General features: G+C 40.5%; 1 protein-coding gene across 2 annotated transcripts; it reads right to left on the reverse strand.

Annotated features, from left to right (window-relative positions):
- Positions 1-1,659: 1,659 nt before the first annotated feature.
- Positions 1,660-19,658, reverse strand: plekhm1 (pleckstrin homology domain containing, family M (with RUN domain) member 1). 2 transcript variants are annotated; one of them, XM_085170241.1, is made up of 12 exons: positions 19,449-19,658; positions 18,679-18,765; positions 15,476-15,717; positions 13,842-14,513; positions 12,994-13,447; positions 11,872-12,019; positions 9,345-10,313; positions 7,807-7,952; positions 6,712-6,905; positions 6,495-6,558; positions 6,241-6,398; positions 1,660-3,711 (listed from the first exon to the last, which is right to left on the reverse strand). In XM_085170241.1, exons 2-12 carry the CDS (start codon positions 18,727-18,729, stop codon positions 3,603-3,605), a joined length of 3,207 nt encoding a protein of 1,068 aa, XP_085026367.1. In that variant the 5' UTR covers positions 18,730-18,765; positions 19,449-19,658; the 3' UTR covers positions 1,660-3,602. The 2 variants fall into 2 exon arrangements, with proteins under 2 accessions (XP_085026367.1, XP_085026368.1); XM_085170242.1 differs by lacking the exon at positions 19,449-19,658 and having other exon boundaries at positions 18,679-19,442.

Raw genomic sequence — 19,658 nt, forward strand, 5'->3', positions numbered from 1 at the left:
TCTTCTGATTGGTAAACATAAGGTCTGTGGGACTGCTGTGTGCCACATGTGACCATATAAGGGATATCCACGCTCAATGAACTAAAACAGAGTCCAGAGTGAGGATCAAACTATCTGTTTAGAACACTTTGAAGCATCAGCTTTCGTCATTTATAAATATTGATTTCACTATTCGCAATTTTGGTATGTTTTTATCTTAATATAAGGATCCCCTGATGTATCCGTATAAATATGACAGAAAATGATGAAAAGCACAAAATGTCCATCTTAAAAGTTGTTGAAAACAGGAATTTCTCTTCTATCTTTTCTACATGTAAAGACACACCCAAATTCCTACAATGATTTCAGTGTGACAGATGGCGATGAAACTAACTTCCTGACTTCCTTATTGCACAGAGGAACTTGTTAAACACCGTGTTATTATTGAACCAAGCTTTAGCGTTGGACAAATGGCCTCACATTTGACTGGAATACTTTCATATACAGCAGGGGTAGGCAACTCCAGGCCTCGAGTGCCGGTGTCCTGCAGGTTTTAGATCGCACCCTGGGTTAACACACCTGAATCAAATGATTAGTTCATTACCAGGCCTCTGGAGAACTTCAAGAAATGCTGAGGAGTCATTTAGCCCTTTAAATCAGCTGTGATGGATCATGGACACATCTAAAACCTCCAGGACACCGGCACTCGAGGCCTGGAGTTGCCTACCCCTGAATTATACAGGGTCATGGGACATCAGCCCAAGACTGTTAAAACATGTTCTGCAGAAATATGTGGTCCTCCAGCACACCTGCATTTGCAAAAGGTCCCAAGCCTGTGAAACACATCTTGCTTAGTCCCTGTTGCAAAGGAGAGTCATCACACCAAATACCAAGACTACAAGACCCATAGCGCTCACCACATGTCATTAAGACGCTTGACTGGTCTTTTCGTATATCAGAGCTATTGTGTCAAATCAAACCTTATTACAGCTTGCTTCCTTAGACCACAGTATGTGCATTAGCAAACATCTCTATATGGTAGGCACTGCACGGCCTGTTTTTTGTGTGTCCACAATGGAGACAAATATATCAAGAAGACTAGCTCTGTGTTACAGTCTCAAAACAGAGGTAGTCCAGCAGGTGGTGGAAGAATAATCCTCTCAAAAGTGAAGTCAATTATGATCAACCCTCACCCACCCACTACATGCCACTCCATGCCCTGGAGGTTATCAACAGTAGCATCTTCAGCCAAAGACTCAGTGCACCACAGTGCAAGCTGCTATAAGACTGTAATGCACAATAATACTATTCAATCCAGGTTTGCATGTTATTGGCAGTTGTATTTAATTGTTTATATATTATTGACTTTATTAGGAATTAATATTGTTTTACTGAAGAGATGACTCTGTGACTGTGAGGTGCCGGGGTGTGTGTACTGCAAAATAAGCATCTGGTCTTCATCAGCCTTCCAGGGACTGATGATGAAAATTAGCCGGTATGCCTGTGTGTGCCATGGCTACGGAAGAGGATTAGGGCCACTGGAAAAAAATCTGAGAAAAAAGTCAGAATTCTGACTTTTTCATCAAAATTTTTTTTTTTTCAGGATTCTGAGAAAAAAGTCAGAATTCAGGAAAAGAAGAAGGAAAAAAAAGACGTGCCCACTTTTTTTTTTTTCCCTTCCCAGTGGCCCTAATCCTCTTCCGTACATGGCTTTGTGAGTAAAATGAACATTATCTGGTGTGAAAGGCTTAAAATAAAAGACAACCGAATCAAATACACTGACATTTATTTCAATACAGTCATTCATACATAATGAGACGAAATAAATACAAATCAGGAAATAACAGTACTGCAGTATATGCAATTTTCCCTTTGCATATGATATGTTCTGCACATCGCAAAATGGAGTTCAGTACATCTTCAACTTATTTTTGTTCTTTGCAGACCCCAGAGAAGTCTGATGATTCCCAGTTCAAAGTCAAAAATGAAAGAAAAGGGGGAAAAAAAGATCATAAACACAGCTGGGTTTTTAGTTTAGGGATAATTTAATGTGGCCGAAAATATCAGAGCTCAAATAACTCAGCTGAAATATCCATTTAACAGTCATTTCCGAGTGCAAATATGCAAATTACATTTTAAACTTTATAAACACTCATCTCAAATCTTCATTTTTAATGTTTTTGCCACAAACTTTTTATTAAATTATTTCATTAAATGCATGAATAAGCAGCATAAACAAATCTCCTCTGTGAGCCTTAAGAATGGCCTGTTTAATCACACATATATATAGAAACATTCCACAAAGCGCTCATATTTACACTAAATCTAATTTTTTTTATTGATCAATCTAATTTTTTTATTGCATGATTATGGGTTAAAAAAAGAGTTTTGGCCCCGTAATAGTGAGATATCATGGGAAAACTGTAAAGCTTAAATAAAAAAAGAAGGCACAATCAAGATCTGTTAATCAAAACATTTCTCATTATTCTACAAGTACAGTACTAAATATTAATGCTGGAAATCATGTCTGAATAATTTGTGCATTGAGAGCAAACAGAAAACATACTGTGGATCACTTGTGTAAACATGATGGTTAAGAAGACATTGATGTGACAAGCAAAGTAAAGAGCGTGAATGGTCACTTTTCCACTGCACAAACTTGTAGCAGGAACCAAGTTTACAGGAAGTCCCCATGATCAGCTCTTACAATCTGTGGAGATCCTGAATGCACCAAAAAAAAAAAAAAAAAAAAAGGCGAAGGGTAAGACAATGCTATGATTTCTGCTCATACCTTGGTTTTTCCTCCACTGATCGGTGCATTACAGCTTTTACCAGACTAGTATGCTTTGGTTCAGGAAACTGAAATCCGACACTTTCCATTTGATTTCGGTCTCATTTTCAAAATTATTAAACCACTAGTTAAACTATGAATCCGTGAAACCAGATGATGATGGTTGTCATTCGTTTTATCCACTTAAATTTTACAATTTGAAAGACTCCTAATCTTCTTTGTTCGAATAGGTTTGGGTTTTTTTCAAAGATTTTCTTGTTCTGAAACTAAAAAAAAAAAAAGTAGTGTTTCATAGTAGTTAAGAACCTCTAAGTACAGGCTCTTATCCCGGAGTAGATACTGATCCAGAAGCAGTCCTAGAAGAGGTTCTACGGGAGTGGGTGTGGGGATTCCTGAGTTTAGAATAGGTAATGGTGCAAGCTACTTATTAGTTCCTGCAGTGGAAAACGGCCAACTCTAAAAAATGTTTGGATACAATAGATTGGCAGCACCCTCGACGTCTGACCTGGCCTTTTTTGATGTCGTGGCTGAATCAGAAATCAGAGAGGTATTTAAATCACTGGTCAGTAACATTTGGCTGCATCATGTGAGCAGCACGAGGCTCTGAATGCCTCTACATTAGTGCAAGAGAGTCTAGCTACTGTAGCACTGTGACTTCAAATACCTTCATCTTCATGCTTGCTTTAAGTCAGTTAGGGCAGGCAAACTCATAATTGCACTTGAGGTTACATCATGTGAAAGCTAAATTTTGTTTTCTTCACTCTCCACCAGCTTACGTTTAACAGTCTGGCCCCTGTCGCTCACAGCTCAGCACTGTCCCTACTGACCGTGCTCAGTCCTGCAGATCCCTCTCCATGTATTTCCTCATCCGCTGACAGCGAGGACAAGACTGCTCATCAGCCTTGCAGCTTATGTGAAACAAAGCTTTGCAATCTTCACACCTGGACAAGAGAAAAAACAAACCAAATTAAAGGCACTGTGGACACAATTTCCACACCACTTCTAGTAAAAATACTAATGACCAAAGTTAGCATGTGTTAAAGGTTTTGTTTTGCTTTTCCACAAACTTAAAGTATGATTTTCACAAAAGAATTTCTCAGTCAGTTGACAGTGTCAGCCTTAAATCCTCCGATAGAGAAAAATGTGTTTCCCAAATAATTTCCACACATATAGGTGTTATTTTTATAGCTTTGGAGACACAGATTTTAAGATGTTATCAATATTTTAAAATGAGGTACAGGACAAGACAGTCATTTATATTAGAACAGTTTGAATCACACCAACTCTCACTCAGAAGCTCAAAGCCCCCTTGGACTTTCTCCACACTAATGAGTACATTGTAATTTTCAAAGCCACCAGACAGCAGTTGCTAATCTAAATCTAAAGTGTGTTCTCAGGTATAATTACTATTTTTGTCAGTGGAATCTGGCTGGTTTGACAAGAGTGCAAAGATTTCAGTTCCACTTCAAAAAAAGCACATGAAAACAGGGCATTGAGGGATTTGTAAATGAGAAGATGGATCTCGTACGTAATGCGTTACTTGACTGGGAGCCAGTGGAGATTTATGAGGGTGAGTGTGATATGTTCCCCGAGCTTAGTGCATGTTAGAAGCCTGGCAGATGAGTTCTGGACATACTGGATTCTGTCCAGGGCTTTGCGGGAAAAGCCGGGTGGTGACAAAGACATGGATGATCGTCTGTTACAGAGTTTGTGTGACTGACGTCAAGAGATGTTCATTAGGTTGGTGACAAATCCCATATGAGCCTGGAAGTAGTGATGGTAGTGAGACCTACTAAGATGGATGGTTTGGAGATGGTGGCACCAGCAGAGTTGCAGGTAGACAAGTTAAAATGCTAAGAGATTCAGTGCGAGTGAGCAGGACAGACAAGTTTATTGTAACAGAAGGACTGTTCAGGATGAGTGTTTTGAATACAAAGTTAAAGAGGCAAAGCCGAGATGGTTTGGACATGGAGCTGCCAGACAGGAGGAAAAGCGGAAGGCCACAGAGAAGAGAAGGAAGACATGCAGCGGGTTGGAGTGACAGAGGAGGGTGCTACATATAGGGTGAGATGAAGGCAGGTGATCCACTGTGGCGACCCCTAAAAGTAGCAGCCAAAAGAAGATCATTTTGGTCTGTGTGCTTTATTAAAAGTGTTTTCTACGTCTCTCTGGTAGATTGTGTCTTGCTATTCATATTAACAAGAGGGCTTCGGTTTATTTTTGTCCTGTTTACACTTTATGTAGCCCACGTTAAAAAGCGACAGACAGTGGCGACTAAACAGAACACTGAAAACAAGGGAAAGGAAGTCACACAGAAGAACAGGATGTTTAAAAAGTTGGAGCTGGTGTTTAGCATTTAATTTAGAATATTTGGACAACAAGGCTGGCCTCATTGTGGAGACTTTTTCCTTTCTTTTTAAAACTATTTTGTTTTAGGGTTCAAACTAGGGCTGTCACGATTACGTCGACTATCAAAATCGTCAACGACTGATTTAATAGTCGACGCGTCGTTTGAAGCTTTGTAAGATCACAAAAGACGTAGGAATAAGTAGTAGGATTTAAGAGTGTAATAACGGACTGAAACAGAAGATGGCAGCACTGCATGTACATGGATGCCAGCTGCCGGTAAACCCCGAAGAAGAAGCTCTGTCCCAGAATTCATAGCGCAGCCCTGCTCAGTTTCCAACAATGGCGGCAGCTAGTTAGTTTTAATATTACTCTTATTATTCTTTCTGGGTCACAAAATAAACATTTAACATATTTTCAGGCGAGAATGTAGCTGTGTAAACCTCAAATATCTGCTCAGTTTATCAAGACACCACATATTTTCAAAAGCGCTCCGACGTTTTGGGAGACGTCTGTTAGCCACTAGCTCGATAGCTAGCCGGGGGCAAGGCTCACTAGAGCCCGTGAGAACACCGGACTCCCGGCAAATCGTTTTCAAACCCACCGCCGTCTTTCGCTACTCAGGTTAAACATGATGTATAAGTCATTTAGATAACTTAAAAATGTTATTGTTTGGCTTTTTTTAGTATTTTATTTGTTCCTGAGTAAATCGGTTTGGCTGAGATGAAAGTTATAGTTTTTACACAGCTGAATAAACGTCAAGCAGACAACTGATTATCAGAAGTGTGAGATGCTCGAGAATATACTCCGGTATATTTTAGATAGCAAGGAGCAGACGGCTGAGTTTATTAAACTTCACCAAAACAATCTGCAAATTTCATTAAAATTTAATAAACCATCATCTTGTCTTTATTTTTAGTTAGCACATACCTTAAACACTTAAAGCTGTAAGCTAATGATATTTATATAAGAGCAGATGCATGCTGGTGCAATAAGCTGTACGTTGTACGTCCAATGCATGCATGATCTGATTAGTCGATTATCAAAATAATCGTTTGTGGCAGCCCTAGTTCAAACAAATAAAAAGAATGAGGAATGAAGAGAGATGCCTTTGGAAAACATACCTTGTGGTTGTCTCAAACTGGAAGGGGAAGATGGTGTCAGTAGAGTGGCATATCTGACAAATGTAGCCACGCTGGGTGCAAAGGTCGCAGCTGAACACGTGATTAGAGGCATGTTGCACCAGCCTGCGCAGAAAGTTTACATACTGGCCCTCTGCTACCTGACAAAAAAGAAATAAAAAAAAATACAAATGCCTATATGTAGGTATTTTAAGGTGGCGGATCCTGTATGCAATGAAAGTGGGCCAGAAGGTTACCTGTCGCAAGTCCTTGACACTGTACAGGTGGTTTGACTCCAACAGGTAAGTTCGCTGCCCCATTCTAGAGAAATGGAAGGAGAAGAAAAAAAGAAAAGAAAGGTGTTTAACATGTTTTATAGCATTTAAATTGATTGTGCCAATTAAAAAGAAATTCAATAGGAACAATGTAGCCTAGAGTAATTTATTGTTATTGCCAAGGCATTCTGCCAAACACCTCGCTTGGAGTTTCTTGTAGGCTCCACTGCGGCAGGTACGCAGATATTCAACCAGAAGGCATAGCTTCTGCCTCTGCTCGTGGGCCTGACCCATGGACTCTGTGTGCGCAACCAACTCAGGGTTCAGCTGCTCCAGGTTGAGCAGAGGCTCTTGTTCTACCTGCTTCAGAAGCCACAGGGCTTTCTTAGACACCTGTGCAGACAAACAAGTGTAAGCAGTCTCATGAGGCTGACATGTTGCTTCAAAATGTTCAGCAATTTAAAAAAAAAAAAAAAAGACAAACTAGAATATTTAGTTATGAGTGGATTAGAATACATAAAACAAACCCGCACACAAAAACAGTAAAAGGACTGTACTGTCAGTTAGCCTGGAGGAAATGCAAATAGTCTGTACTGCCATTTAACTCTATTCCAGCAGATGGCGCTGTGTGAAGAGTTTCTGTGACAAACAGCAACAACCAGACTTTTTGGTCTTAGAAAGAGGTGACCTCAAAATATAAACACTGTGTTGGCACATTTAGTACATATTAGCCTAATACATTCTTCAATTCCTGATTCAGGTTTGTAATAAATCAATGTTTGAATCAAACCTCAAAACTTGCAAGAAATAAAGAAAAAGGTTACTCATTCATATTTATGACAGTGATCACATTTATGCTCATAATTAGTGTATGTGAATATAAATATTTCCTTAATTAAATTTGAGATATTAAAAACTGAAATGGCATTTACTTTTTGACTTGATTGTTTTAGCAAAGCCATCTTTTTATTTAACCTCAGAGGTCACAAAACAGTTAAGTTGCAAAAAAACAAACAAAAAAACAAATATTAGAAAACATTTTTGTAGTTTCAAATGAGACTCAGACCTTTAAGATGTGTTCATAGAGTTTGGTGTAACACATTACACAGTGTGCTTCATGCTTCCAGTCTGCAGCACTCGTGTTAATACCCAAGGCCAGTTTCTTCAAATGACACTAAGCTTTCATCTAAATTAGCAGGTAGGAAGTCATATATGTTTTTTTTCTAATTGCTGTAAATTTGTAACTAATTTTTTTATAGAAGTTTGTTTGCAGATAGTTATGTGTTGCACCTACCTCTCTTTGGGCGACATCCCAGTTGTGTACCATGCGTGAGGGGATGATGGAGGTGTCACCTTTGTGGCATGACTCACAGTAGTACAGCCCAGAGAACTCACATAACCTGGCTCTGCCCAGTGACAGTCCAATCTTCTGAGGACAGCCTGCAAGACACAGCAAAGCACAACTCAGTCTGAGTCACATCCACTCTCACAATGAGTCTGATTCCAGCCAGTGATACTTTATTATTTACAAGGCTATGCTTGATCTGCTCCGCGTGTCGGAAGTTGCTGTCTTTCATCCCATCATCCCAAGATTTACCCCCCCCCCACAAAAAGAACAAACCCCAAAACAGATGGATGAGACTGTGGCTGGACAAAGTGGCCTACACAGGCTGTAAACTTCATATGAGAGGCTAAAGGTGAGAAAATGTAATCACTGCTTACTATTATAAACCAAACAAGCGCTAATCATTAACTCATGGCACATTCCACGTTTGCAAATAGCTCTTTGTTCTTCAATACTGCAGGTAAACAAGGTGTCGCGTTGGCTGAAGTGATGTTTGCATTGCCGTTTGTTTGTGGATCTGTCAACAGGATTACGCAAAGAAACACCTGACCAAGTTTTAAGATACTTGCTGGAAAAGTGGGACAAAAGCAAAGGAATACTTTAAATTTCTTTTGGGAAAATAGGTGGATCTTAAAGATGAGATTTATTGTTTTTTGGGTAAAAGGATCGTAAAAAATACAACTGAACGACAAGATCAGGTCTTAGACTCCTAGGCAACATGTTGATTTTTATCATCACACTCAAAACCAAACTAAACACAACAGGAAATGAACAGACTGAACAGACAAGTGCAAATCTTCCATAAAGTTTCTTCTATTATTTTAGTACATAACATTACATTATCTACTGGTTTATGGATCCTGGATTTTAAAGTTTCAGCATTATTGTTTTGGCTGTCAATATATTAGTTTTGCAGAGCCAGAAGTGAACAATATTTGAATAAGAGGTTGAAGTGCAAAGTTATTAGCTAACACAAGCAAGCTCAAGCCATAGGTTCACACACACAGACGCATCTGCAATGATCAGTACCACACAGGAAGTCAGGTCCATTAAAATGTTCCAAAAGGCACATTATAAACATTAGGCCATACCCTTAACTTTAAGCTTTAGTCAAATGCAAACAAATGCGTTATTAAAGCATTCATTTACTGTAAAGGTTATTAATGAAGGACGAAACTATCCAAGAGTCCAAAACGGTGTTAAAAACATGCTTTTTAATGCTGTTAAATTGAGAATTTTAAAACAAGGTTGATTTTGTCCGTCTCAGACTGCTGAAGTCTTAAATTTAAAAAATAAAAATAAAAAAAGGGCGTGCTCAAATCCAGTAAAGGGTTTTGACCCAATCACTTACACTAGAAGTGCAATGAAAAGCTTCAACTTTTGCTACTGCAGACAGGATGGATTACCACAACAAGCAAAATCTGCTTGATTTTACATCAAACAGGCTTAAAAAGGTTTAAAGATATTTTTTAAAATTCTAACATTACCTGCACATTTGAAGCCCTGAGTGTCCAGGCCCTTCTCTGAGGGAACTTTGAAAAGGTGAACAAGAAGTGCTCCATCTTCTTTAAGCCTGTGCTGCACCAGTCTGTACAGATTTCCAGTCGCTTCCAAAGGTACCTCAGAGCCTTCACACTCCCCGTTCTCCAGGTATGAGTCAAGAGCATCTCGGATAAACCTCCTCCAAAAGCGAGCCTCCTTGTCATTCTCCGCTCTAAATCTAAGTGTTTCTCGGATTGTCAGGAGCTTGAAAAAGGCTGGTCCCCCCTGAGAAACATCGGGAACCACATCCCGGATTTCCTCAACAGGGTAGTTTAGCCGCTGTAGCTTCCTTCCTTCTTTTACGAGAAATCCTTTCAAGGTCTCCAAGGAGAGAGAGAAAACCATACGCTCCCACGTCCGGGCCTCAGGATCTGTGGAGAAGTACAAAACAGCTTCTTTGATGGAATCTGTTTCTAAATTTGTAGTCGATGTCCAGTCAAATTCCTGCTGAGGAGGAGATGGAGAATCCTGCCCTCCACAAGCATCAGAACCAGACGGGCCTTGCTCAGGGCTGGAAGGGGACAAGGGTGGCGAAGAAACTGCACGTTCATCCACACCATTCTCACACCCGGTGTGCAGCACCTCCCACTGCTCGTCATGCGGTACTGGTCGGCTTTTGTTGACAGCCTCAATAATCCGGTCCACCCAGTCCTCAGCTTCGTCACGATTGGCCGCCCGGAGGTAAAGCCGTTTTCCGGGGAAGATCAAGTCAAAGCGGCCCTCAGATGAGGTGATACGAACGTCTTCACATCGCACCAGGGAGCAGTTTTCGCAGCATATCCGTTCATCTGCATTCACATACAGGCGGAACTCAAAGGGTGACAGCTCGCAGTAGTAGTCGCGCCATAATCCCACGGCGCTGCGTCGTTCTAGGTGACCGAGCTTCAGCAACCCTCGAAAGGGGTTTGACAGCCCTGGGAAAAACACATAGATGACATTGTTGTGTTTTCACACTGAGAATGCCTCTTTTACATCCATGTTTACTAGCTGAGCTATACATACAGAAACAATTGAACCTTTTGCATTATTTTGAGCAAATTTGCAGGGTTGTCATAAATAAAATTAAAAAAATAAATAAAAACTAGACTGGTTTTCAATGTAGCTGTCAACTATGTGTTAAAACCTAAAGACTAAAAGAAAAATCCTCATTAGGACAGGGATTTGTGTCTATGTAAGAAACTATATTGTTTGTTAATGTGTTATTACAGTCTGGTAATTCTATGACATTTAGGCCACGTTATATGGTAATGCAAATGTAACATAAGTAATCTAACAAATTACTTTCCCCAGAAAGTAATTCTTCCCTGGCAAGTCCTCTCAACTTGCTACAACACAGTGATGCAATGTAGAGAAAAAAAATGGAGAAGGAAACGGGGTTACGAGAAAAAGAACAGGCCGATACGTGAGCTGTCAATGGATTTCCAATCAACTATTACATGACTTCAGAGTTCCTGTTAGCAGCGCGAAAACAAAATGAAAAGAAGGCTTGGAATTCAAGTTGACAGTGGCATAATTTCACCAGCCAACATTCCCCATTATTTGCTTCAATAGATAAGTTAACATTGACTCACAACACAGTTAAATAATCTAATCTGTTGATGTGAATGACTGAGATTAGCTACTCGTGAACAGTCCCATTATTGACAAAACAATTTAAAAAATAAATAATAAGCATAGTCCATATGCTTTGTCACAAAATGTCCCATGACATGCTTCACTATCTGCGCTGTTAATGTTACTGTGTTACTCTCTTTCACATTATTTCTATTTTTAAAACAGGCCGTGGGACTCATCCAGGTGACGTCCTGCAAATGTAGTAAGATCACATTCCACAGTGATGTGGCCACACGCCAAGCATTACGTAACAGCAGGCGTTTTCTCTTTTGAGACCTGAAGGAAATTACCTGCTGGGAAAATCTGGGGGCGTGGCTTTAATCTCATTCCACGCTTTCTAGTGCTCCCGGACTTTAGTGCAGTATGTTACTTCATTTGTAATCCCTCAGTGGCCTGTATTGACCAGGTGTGCGCACACTGCAGGTACCACTAGAAGTGCTGTGGAGCAACGATTTTACATGTGGACCTCTGTTTAGTTTGTTCTTTAACAGCTCTGTCTCTTTCACTTGAATGCAATGATCTATTTGTGACAGAAACACAGTCTGTTCAGAGAAACTCAGTTGACAGGATTCTGAAACTCAGACTTCTTTCCTCGGGCAGTGAGATTGTTGAGATTCCCCATAATTACTTATTCCTTCATTTATGCATTTTTCTGATATCGCATAAAAGTCTTACATCTTTCCTTGTCATACGCAAGCTTGTAGTGCACATTTACAAAAAAAAGAAAGAAAAGAATCTTTATTATGTTCTCACATTGAGCACTGACTGCTGTGAATTATGCCCAGCGCCCAAAACTCTTTTCATACAACCGTTTACCATAGGTTTTACACTCAAAGCTTGGGGGACAGGGGATGGTACCTATTTGTCTGCGATGGACGACACTTGGACGTGACGGTGAGATGCTGGGCTCAGGTGCGGGAGGAGAGACAGGTGCGTCATCGCTGTCCGGCAAATTCTCCAGATGGGGCTTATAAATGTCATCGTCTGAGATCCAAGAATAAGAATGCTGCAAAAAGCAGGAGATGTTTTATTTAGCATTGGGAACCAAAGGGTTTCATTTGCATGTTAATGGCAAGTAGCAGAGTGCAGTTTGCAAAAAAATGGTTCCCCTTTTATCATGTGTCGTTGGTGTTAGTGGTGTAGAAGCTATAAACATTGGTCTCTAAACGGTCATGTGAATTTAAGCACAAATGTGTCTGTCTTGACTAATGTTAAGAGATTTTCCTATATTTATGTAAAACACTAAGAAATCTCTTTAGCTTTTCCCATTCAGAGATCACAATTAAGAGTTATTTTCACTCTAGGCATTTGCTGGTATAGTATGGCTACTTTCTGTACTCCATTTTATTAACATTTCACCACAGGACTGGTTTCATATCACTACCAGTTTGCCTTCCGGCAGTATTCTCACAGTCTATTAACACTGAACACTAGAACAGCCGGTTGGTGTGTTTTTGCTGTGCCCATGTGGGTTTCTGCTGCGTGCTTAAGCTACTTCCCACAGATTCCACAGAGAGGTGTTTTTCAGGTAAAACGTCGCTGTGGATGTGAGTACTATAGTAAGACTCAGTACTCAGTCAATAAAAGTTAGCCCTAATTAGACAAAGAGTTAGATGATGGACGGACGATGGATGGATGGACAGACTAAGTTAGTAAAACTAATGCGACTACTCACCATTTTTGTGAGGGGTTTTAAAATGGGAAAAAATAAACACAAAATAACATTTTCCCATTATTTATTACAAAGATTGTGTTGTTTTTTTCTCCATGCATTATTCAAGATTCAAGATTAAGAGTTGAACATCCTACTTGACATTTCATGCAACAAATATCAAACAGGTTTTTTTGTGTTTCATGTAATCAGCAACCACAGCATTTATGAACTGATATGAGTGCATTTGACAAATTTGCATTAAGGCCAGATAAAGTTTGTGGTTTAGCTCAAATAACGGTTACCCTCTATAGACATGTTACACTTACTGATAGTGAATCTGAAGATGACTTTCTGCACAAGATGCTTGTAGAGCGACGTGGGCACTGATGAACTGCAGAGTCTGCGTTGGTTTTTTCAGAGCTTTCTGTTGGCTTCTCTTCCTGGACAGGCTCAACAGTGACACTTACTTCCTCCACAGGTTCTGCAGGTTCACTGACTGCTGAGATAAGACATATGTCCGAGTGCAACTCTGAAGAGGCACTTTTGCAGACTTCAGCGGGACACTTATCATCATCAGATGATGGCAGCTCAGTGGTTGTTTCTGGTTGCTCTAAATCAAGCTGTCCAAAGTTTGGAGGCTGGTACTCAGAAGCCTGGGGCTCACTGTCACTGATAATACCCTTCTCAGAGAACTGAGAAGCACCCATGCTGGAGACAAATGAGTCTTCCTGTGTCGAGTCCTGACTGCAGTGTCCGCTCTCCCGGAAATCAGTCAGCGAGCTGCAGAGATACAGACAACTCAAAACATGCATTCTACTTCAAGTTAAATAAAAGAAAAGCTTTTGTTGACGAAAGACCAAAAAAAAAAAAACAAACAAAACCTCTGCATCCAAGCTGCTAATTTTATATACTGGTTATTGGCTGCTTTTCAGTTCCGTGCCAGAGCCCATATTGGGGTGGATGTGCACATATCTTTCAGTTTTATTGGAGGCTATTTCCTGCCAATGATTAACACATATCTGGTGCTCTGGTGATTATCAGAACAACAGGATGGTGTATGAGGGACTGACTAAAAATATACTACAAGGTGGGGCTCATTCAGGTGCTAAGAACAAAGTTATTTAACTCCTATTTGCTCAAGAATGCTTAAAAACTGATTAAAATGTATACATACTTTTTCTGTGGCCTCTTGGTGCAGATGTTGGGATTAATGGCTGCTTCCAAGTCACATGAAGACCAATGCTCTCCTGTCGGGCTGCGGGGGTCCTGTCCATGCAGAAGGCTGTCAGAGCTCAAGCTGGAGGACAGCTGAGAGGAGCCTGTGGTATCCAGGCTTAAATTAGAAGAACGAAGAGCAGTCTCACTCCCTTGTAAAAGATCTGATCCCCTCCCCACTGAAACTGGGCAGCCTCTCTGTACATCCAGTGCGTCCGAAGAACCCGATGACTGAGACACTGTATCCCAAATTTCCTTCCATATGGGCTTGGAGGTGGGAGTGTCTCCACCATTGAGGGGCAGGTCGAGTAAGTCTGCCTGGGACAAAGGGCAGAGTCCGGCAAGAGCCAGAGGCGTGGTGGTCCACTCATTGAGGACAGATGACTTGTAAGACAGGCTGAATGTGAGGGAGGCCAAACCCTGGAGGTAGCTGAGCAGAACCTCTCGCTCCTCCGGGTTCAGGAGCAAGGCACTGGGCTGATAATGGGCCTGCAGCTTGGAGTCTTCGCGGAACAACGATACGAGGTAGCACTCCAGGAGGCCGTGGTTGAGGGCCAGCCGCAGCCACGCTCGGCAGCGACCCACATCAGTGCCCACAAAGCGTATCTTCTCCAGCTCTGTGATCACATCACTAGGTAAAGAAAGAGTGTGATAAACATATTGCATTTTCACAGAATAATACCTTAAATCAGTCATACTTAAACTTAAGAACGGCATCACTCAATATGAACTCTGAAAATCTTCAGGGACACTTCTAACCCTTTACTAAAAACTCTGATTTAAACACAAGACTCGGATTAATGACCTCCTGACGTTTCTGTTCTTCATTTCATTTGATCAATCATCTCTCTTATTCTGTGTAATTCTTTATTAACAGCCTTTTTTTGCCATCTGATAATGATCAGTCAATTTTTAAAATCTTTTGTCTTGTACTTGTTTTGTAAATGGAAATATTAAAACTTGAAAATTACTCAGGGAACTCAGAAGATTTTAACTTCAAGCTCAACAACTGTAAATGTTTCACTGACCACACAGACAACCTGCATACCTTCAATACCCAAAAGGAAGCTGAGGGCCACACTTTGGGAATCACTGATCTGAATTTCTCAATAACATTGTTGTTGAGAAGATTGAACATTGTATGTTCACTTTTCTTCTTTGCAGCCACCACATGCTGCTTTAAAGAGACACACACATACACATGAACACACACCAAAACCCCCTCATCCAGGAGACACAATACTGTCAGAATTCTTTTTGCCTCCTGGAAGATAGTCTTCCAAGAAGGAGAGTAATGTATACCTTATTTTATTGGCAACCTGTGCAGGGTGGACCCTGGCTCTCACCCTCTGATAGCAAGGACAGGCCTTAGCCCAAAAAAGTAGTTGTCATCAGATTACTCGATTAATCAGTGGAATAATTGTTAGAATACTTGATTATTCAAGTTGCCTCAAGGCACTTTGCATAAGGTAAAGACACTACAATAAAATTAACCTGAAGTCTACGATAAAATCTCCAAATGTATTTTTTCCAAAGGGAAAAAGTCCAAAACCCCCAAAGTTTAGGAATAATTGTGCCTTGGTTCTGACTTACCGGTGGGTGACACTCTTGAGGAGGCTCCAGAAAAAAGGCTGAGGAAGGGATCCACGGTCCCCTTTCCTACTGCTGCTTCGAGACTCTGAGCGGACGTACTTGCTCTTGATACCGTGGATGAAGATGGCCTCCAGGGCAGAGCAGAGGAGGTTAGCATCGGAATCATCACTGGTGACTACCGAGTCTGACGCTACATATCGTTTCTGCAGGGCCTTGAGCGACTGCGCCAACTTCTCTTTGATCTAAGAAACAATACGTGGAAGAGGAAAAAGATTTTAATAAAACACATTCCTCAACTGGTTCTGATGGGAAGCAGCTGTCAAACAAGAAAAAAATTCCTGTTCAACCACATACATAGAAAACATCTTCAAGCATCGACTGGCACTTTTTTCTGCATTTCATTCCACAGTGTGATGACAAACAAGCAGTCTGAGATCAGCTGTGATGTTATGACACTCAACCTGTATATAACCTCCTGTCACATGTCACCCACTGTCAGCTGATGGGGAAAAAATAACAAACACATTAGACCTACATTATGTTAAAGGTTAGAGGACAAAGGCAGCTTCTTTCGCAACACACAAGAAACTTAGTGCTCTTGAGCACTGAAGAACTCTTCCTTTGCGGTGCTTGACTTGTTAGAAGAAAAACATCTACAGGTCTAGTTCCAAGCACTTGGACATATACAGTACATTAATGCAGCGGGGTTATTTTCTGCAAAACTAGAATTACAGGGTTTTTCCACGGTCCACGATGGGCCAGACAAGCACAGTTTGTCCAACTATACTCAAAGCAATGACTTTGTTTCACCTTACCTAATAATCTGAGGTCTCAAAGCCTTGTTAACAAAACATAAAAATTATTTACGCTTTTTTAACTAATCTTTTTTCCTTTCATTGAAACATCTGAAAAACACATTTGAAAAAAACCCATAACCCTGGGGTTTTCCTGGCGTCTGGAGGATGACTACACACGACTGGTCCATAGTTACGGAAAATAAGATTTGTTATCTAAGCTAACAGAAGTTTCTCCCTGTTATTTTTAGCTATTTTATAAACAAATTTTTAAAAAAAGTATTTTAAACTTGAGTAAAATAAGCCTCACTTTAAAAAAAAAAAAAAATACTGGTTACAAATATTTGTAATCATAGTTCTGGATACTTTTCTTTGGTGAAAGGTCAAAAACTTCTTTAGTGGGTAGCCCCACCTATGACTCAGGCTTCCTACTGTTAAAGGATCATTTACGTCTTCATTTTTATGATCCTAGGAAAGCCTAGTTGGAACACTTCTTCTTTAATTGAACCCTCTGGACATTGCGGAGGAATATAAATACCTTGGAGTACACAAAGACAATAAACTGAACTGGGTTAAGAACACCACTGCACTCTACAGTAAGGGTCGTCTCTATTTTCTGAGGCGGCTGAGGTCTTTCAACATCTGTCGGACAATGCTCAGGATTTTCTGTTAGTCTGTTGTGGTCAGTGCTATCCTCTATGCTGTTGCATGCTGGGGCAGCAGGTTGAGGGTTGCAGATGCCAACAGACTCAAACTGATCCGCAAGGCCAGTAATGTTGCAGGAAGGGTCGTGTCTGAGAGGTGGATGGTGTCCAAGATAAGGACAATGCTGAATAATACCACTCCATTACATGCAGGCTAGTCACAGGAGCACGTTCAATGAGAGACGGATTACCAAAAAGCACACTGCACCACACAGGAAATCATTCCTGCCTGTGGCCATCTCCCTGTACAAGTCCTCCATCTAATATACTGTAAACACTGCAATAGTTACACCCTTTTGCACACTCTCTACAGTAAAATATCAAATGACAAAGTTCACAGGTTAGAGTTAAATGTCAATCATATATATTTACCTCTGTAATATTCTTGATATTTATAATTGAGCAATTTGTATATGTTAGCGCTGTTTCTTAAATTTGTAACCTTTGTAGCATATTGCATTATTTATTTAGTTTGGTCTGTTACTGTCTTGGAGCAACTTTAACACACATAATTTACTTAGGGATTATAAAAGTATTCTGATTCTGAAGTCTACCATTCAGGTTAGAGTTAAGACTCTCAAAGAGTAGCCCACAGACTGGTGGCAGTTAAGAACACAGTTTAAGTTATACAATCATATACAGTGCACAACAAATCTCGGCAAGCCATCATAACAGATTGAATATGAATGATGTTGAGGAGTTTAGTTGTGGTTAGTGGTTAAAAACAAACCCAAACACATTTGGAGCAATAACATGTTTAACATAACAGCTTTGATGGTGAGAGGTGACCGTCTCACTTGTTGTCATTATTTAGATTCAAGAAACACGGGATGATTCATTAAAATCTCAGAGTTATAATCAATTCTCAAAAATAGTCACACTGAAAATAAACTAATGCCGCATGTATCAAGTATAAGAAAGCCAATGTGTGAGTTAAAATATTAAAAGTAAACAGCAAATATTAGCCAGATCTATTCTTTGTTAAGTAATTCAGCTTTTATGGTTTTATGTTACAGTTCACCATAGACACACAAGCACAAAAAGTACTAACAGCAAGTTCCTGATTCCTGACACGATCACCCAGGCCTGATGCGTCAGTTATGTCTATGAAAAAATCTTGAAATACTTCTGAAATATGTGAAACTATTTCACATTAATTGTTCAATATTTGACTCTTGGGTTAATTTATCAAAGTAAGTAAGACCCTGTGAGAGAAAACATGTCCACCACTGATCCAAAAGAATAGAACTTGTTACAAGTTTCTTAGGTTAACCTTCATTCAGTCTTTCAATGCAGGTCCCCTAAAGTGTGCACAACAGCAGCAGAGAGGTCCATCTGGGCCTTTGTTTCCCTTCCTGTCTGTACCAGAAGACCTCCTGTAGTCCTGGGTGGGACTACACCTATGCAAGACCAGCTTCACCATTAAACATAATGAAAATCCTCTGTTGATGAGCTTAGCACCGGGATTATGTTGCATTTCCTCTGCTGCATCCGCTATTAGTGGCGTATTGAAAACAGGCTGTGCTGTTGTTGTTTTGTTTTTCCTTTTGGAGCACCCCGTGTTCCCCACAACCTAAACATCAAGGGGGTACTTTGCATTACAATACTACTTAAATATCACAAGCCAACTCTCACGCTGGCTCACCAGCAGAGGAAGGAGCCAGACAGAAGTGAAATCCGCAACGTGAAACGAGCTGATTCTTACCTTTTTAACATCCTTAGTCTCGTGTGGAGCTTCAGTCTGCGTGGCGAGCATGGCACCTCCTGGAATAAGTTACTCCAACATGGCACACTGAAACACACAAAAAAAGACCTGCGCTTTTTGCACTTGCAGGCTTGACTAACAGCGACCAAACGAGTCATGCGAGTTTGTATCCTGAATATGGCCACGCCTCCGAGCCAGACATGTGACGAGAAGGAAACGAGTTTCCCTCCTCACATCGAGTTTCCAGAATTTCCTATCACGAGGCTGTGCTCTGTGACATTATCTGCCATTTCATGCTTTCTGTGAGTGACCCTCTAAGTCATGTGAAGCACAGATTAAAGAAGACGTCTGCAGGGAAGTAGCTTCTTACTTCCCCAATAAAAACTGAGAGACAATCTGAGAACTAATTAGCATGTAATCCAACCACCCTGACATCATCACATCCAAATAAGATGCGTTAAATACATCAAGTGTTGGGCTATCCGCAAACAAAGTACTGTTTACCAAACAGTGGCTGGTTAATAGTTTCGTTTTAAACACCCAAAGCGACATTTAGAAGCATTCGTTTTCTCTGCAGACGCTTTGCAGTGACGAGCATTGGGCGTGTGTGCATTAATGACAGAAATGCACGACCGAAACACTGTAAATTAAACAAATAAAATAAAAAAGCAATTTAAAAAAGCTGTGTAAATAACGAAATGTCTATCGGCTATGTAATAATAGTAAAATCAGACGTTGTCGGCGGCTTTTACTAGCTAAGTTTTGCTTACCGAAACAAACAGCCTAGCTAACAGGTCGAAAAACAAGCGCGTGGCCTCCTTAAATTAACGTAAACACATGAGCTGCACGTTAGAGGCACAAAAATCCGTGCAGTCACTCTCCATCGTTTCCAAAACACCTAAAAATAGAGCAGAAGTCAGCTCGACTTTAGACGCTGGACTGTCACCATCCAACTGAAGACGAAGTGCATCATGGGAACT

This window comes from Neolamprologus multifasciatus, chromosome 8 (genome assembly GCF_963576455.1).
Source record: "Neolamprologus multifasciatus chromosome 8, fNeoMul1.2, whole genome shotgun sequence".
Taxonomy (NCBI): domain Eukaryota; kingdom Metazoa; phylum Chordata; class Actinopteri; order Cichliformes; family Cichlidae; genus Neolamprologus; species Neolamprologus multifasciatus.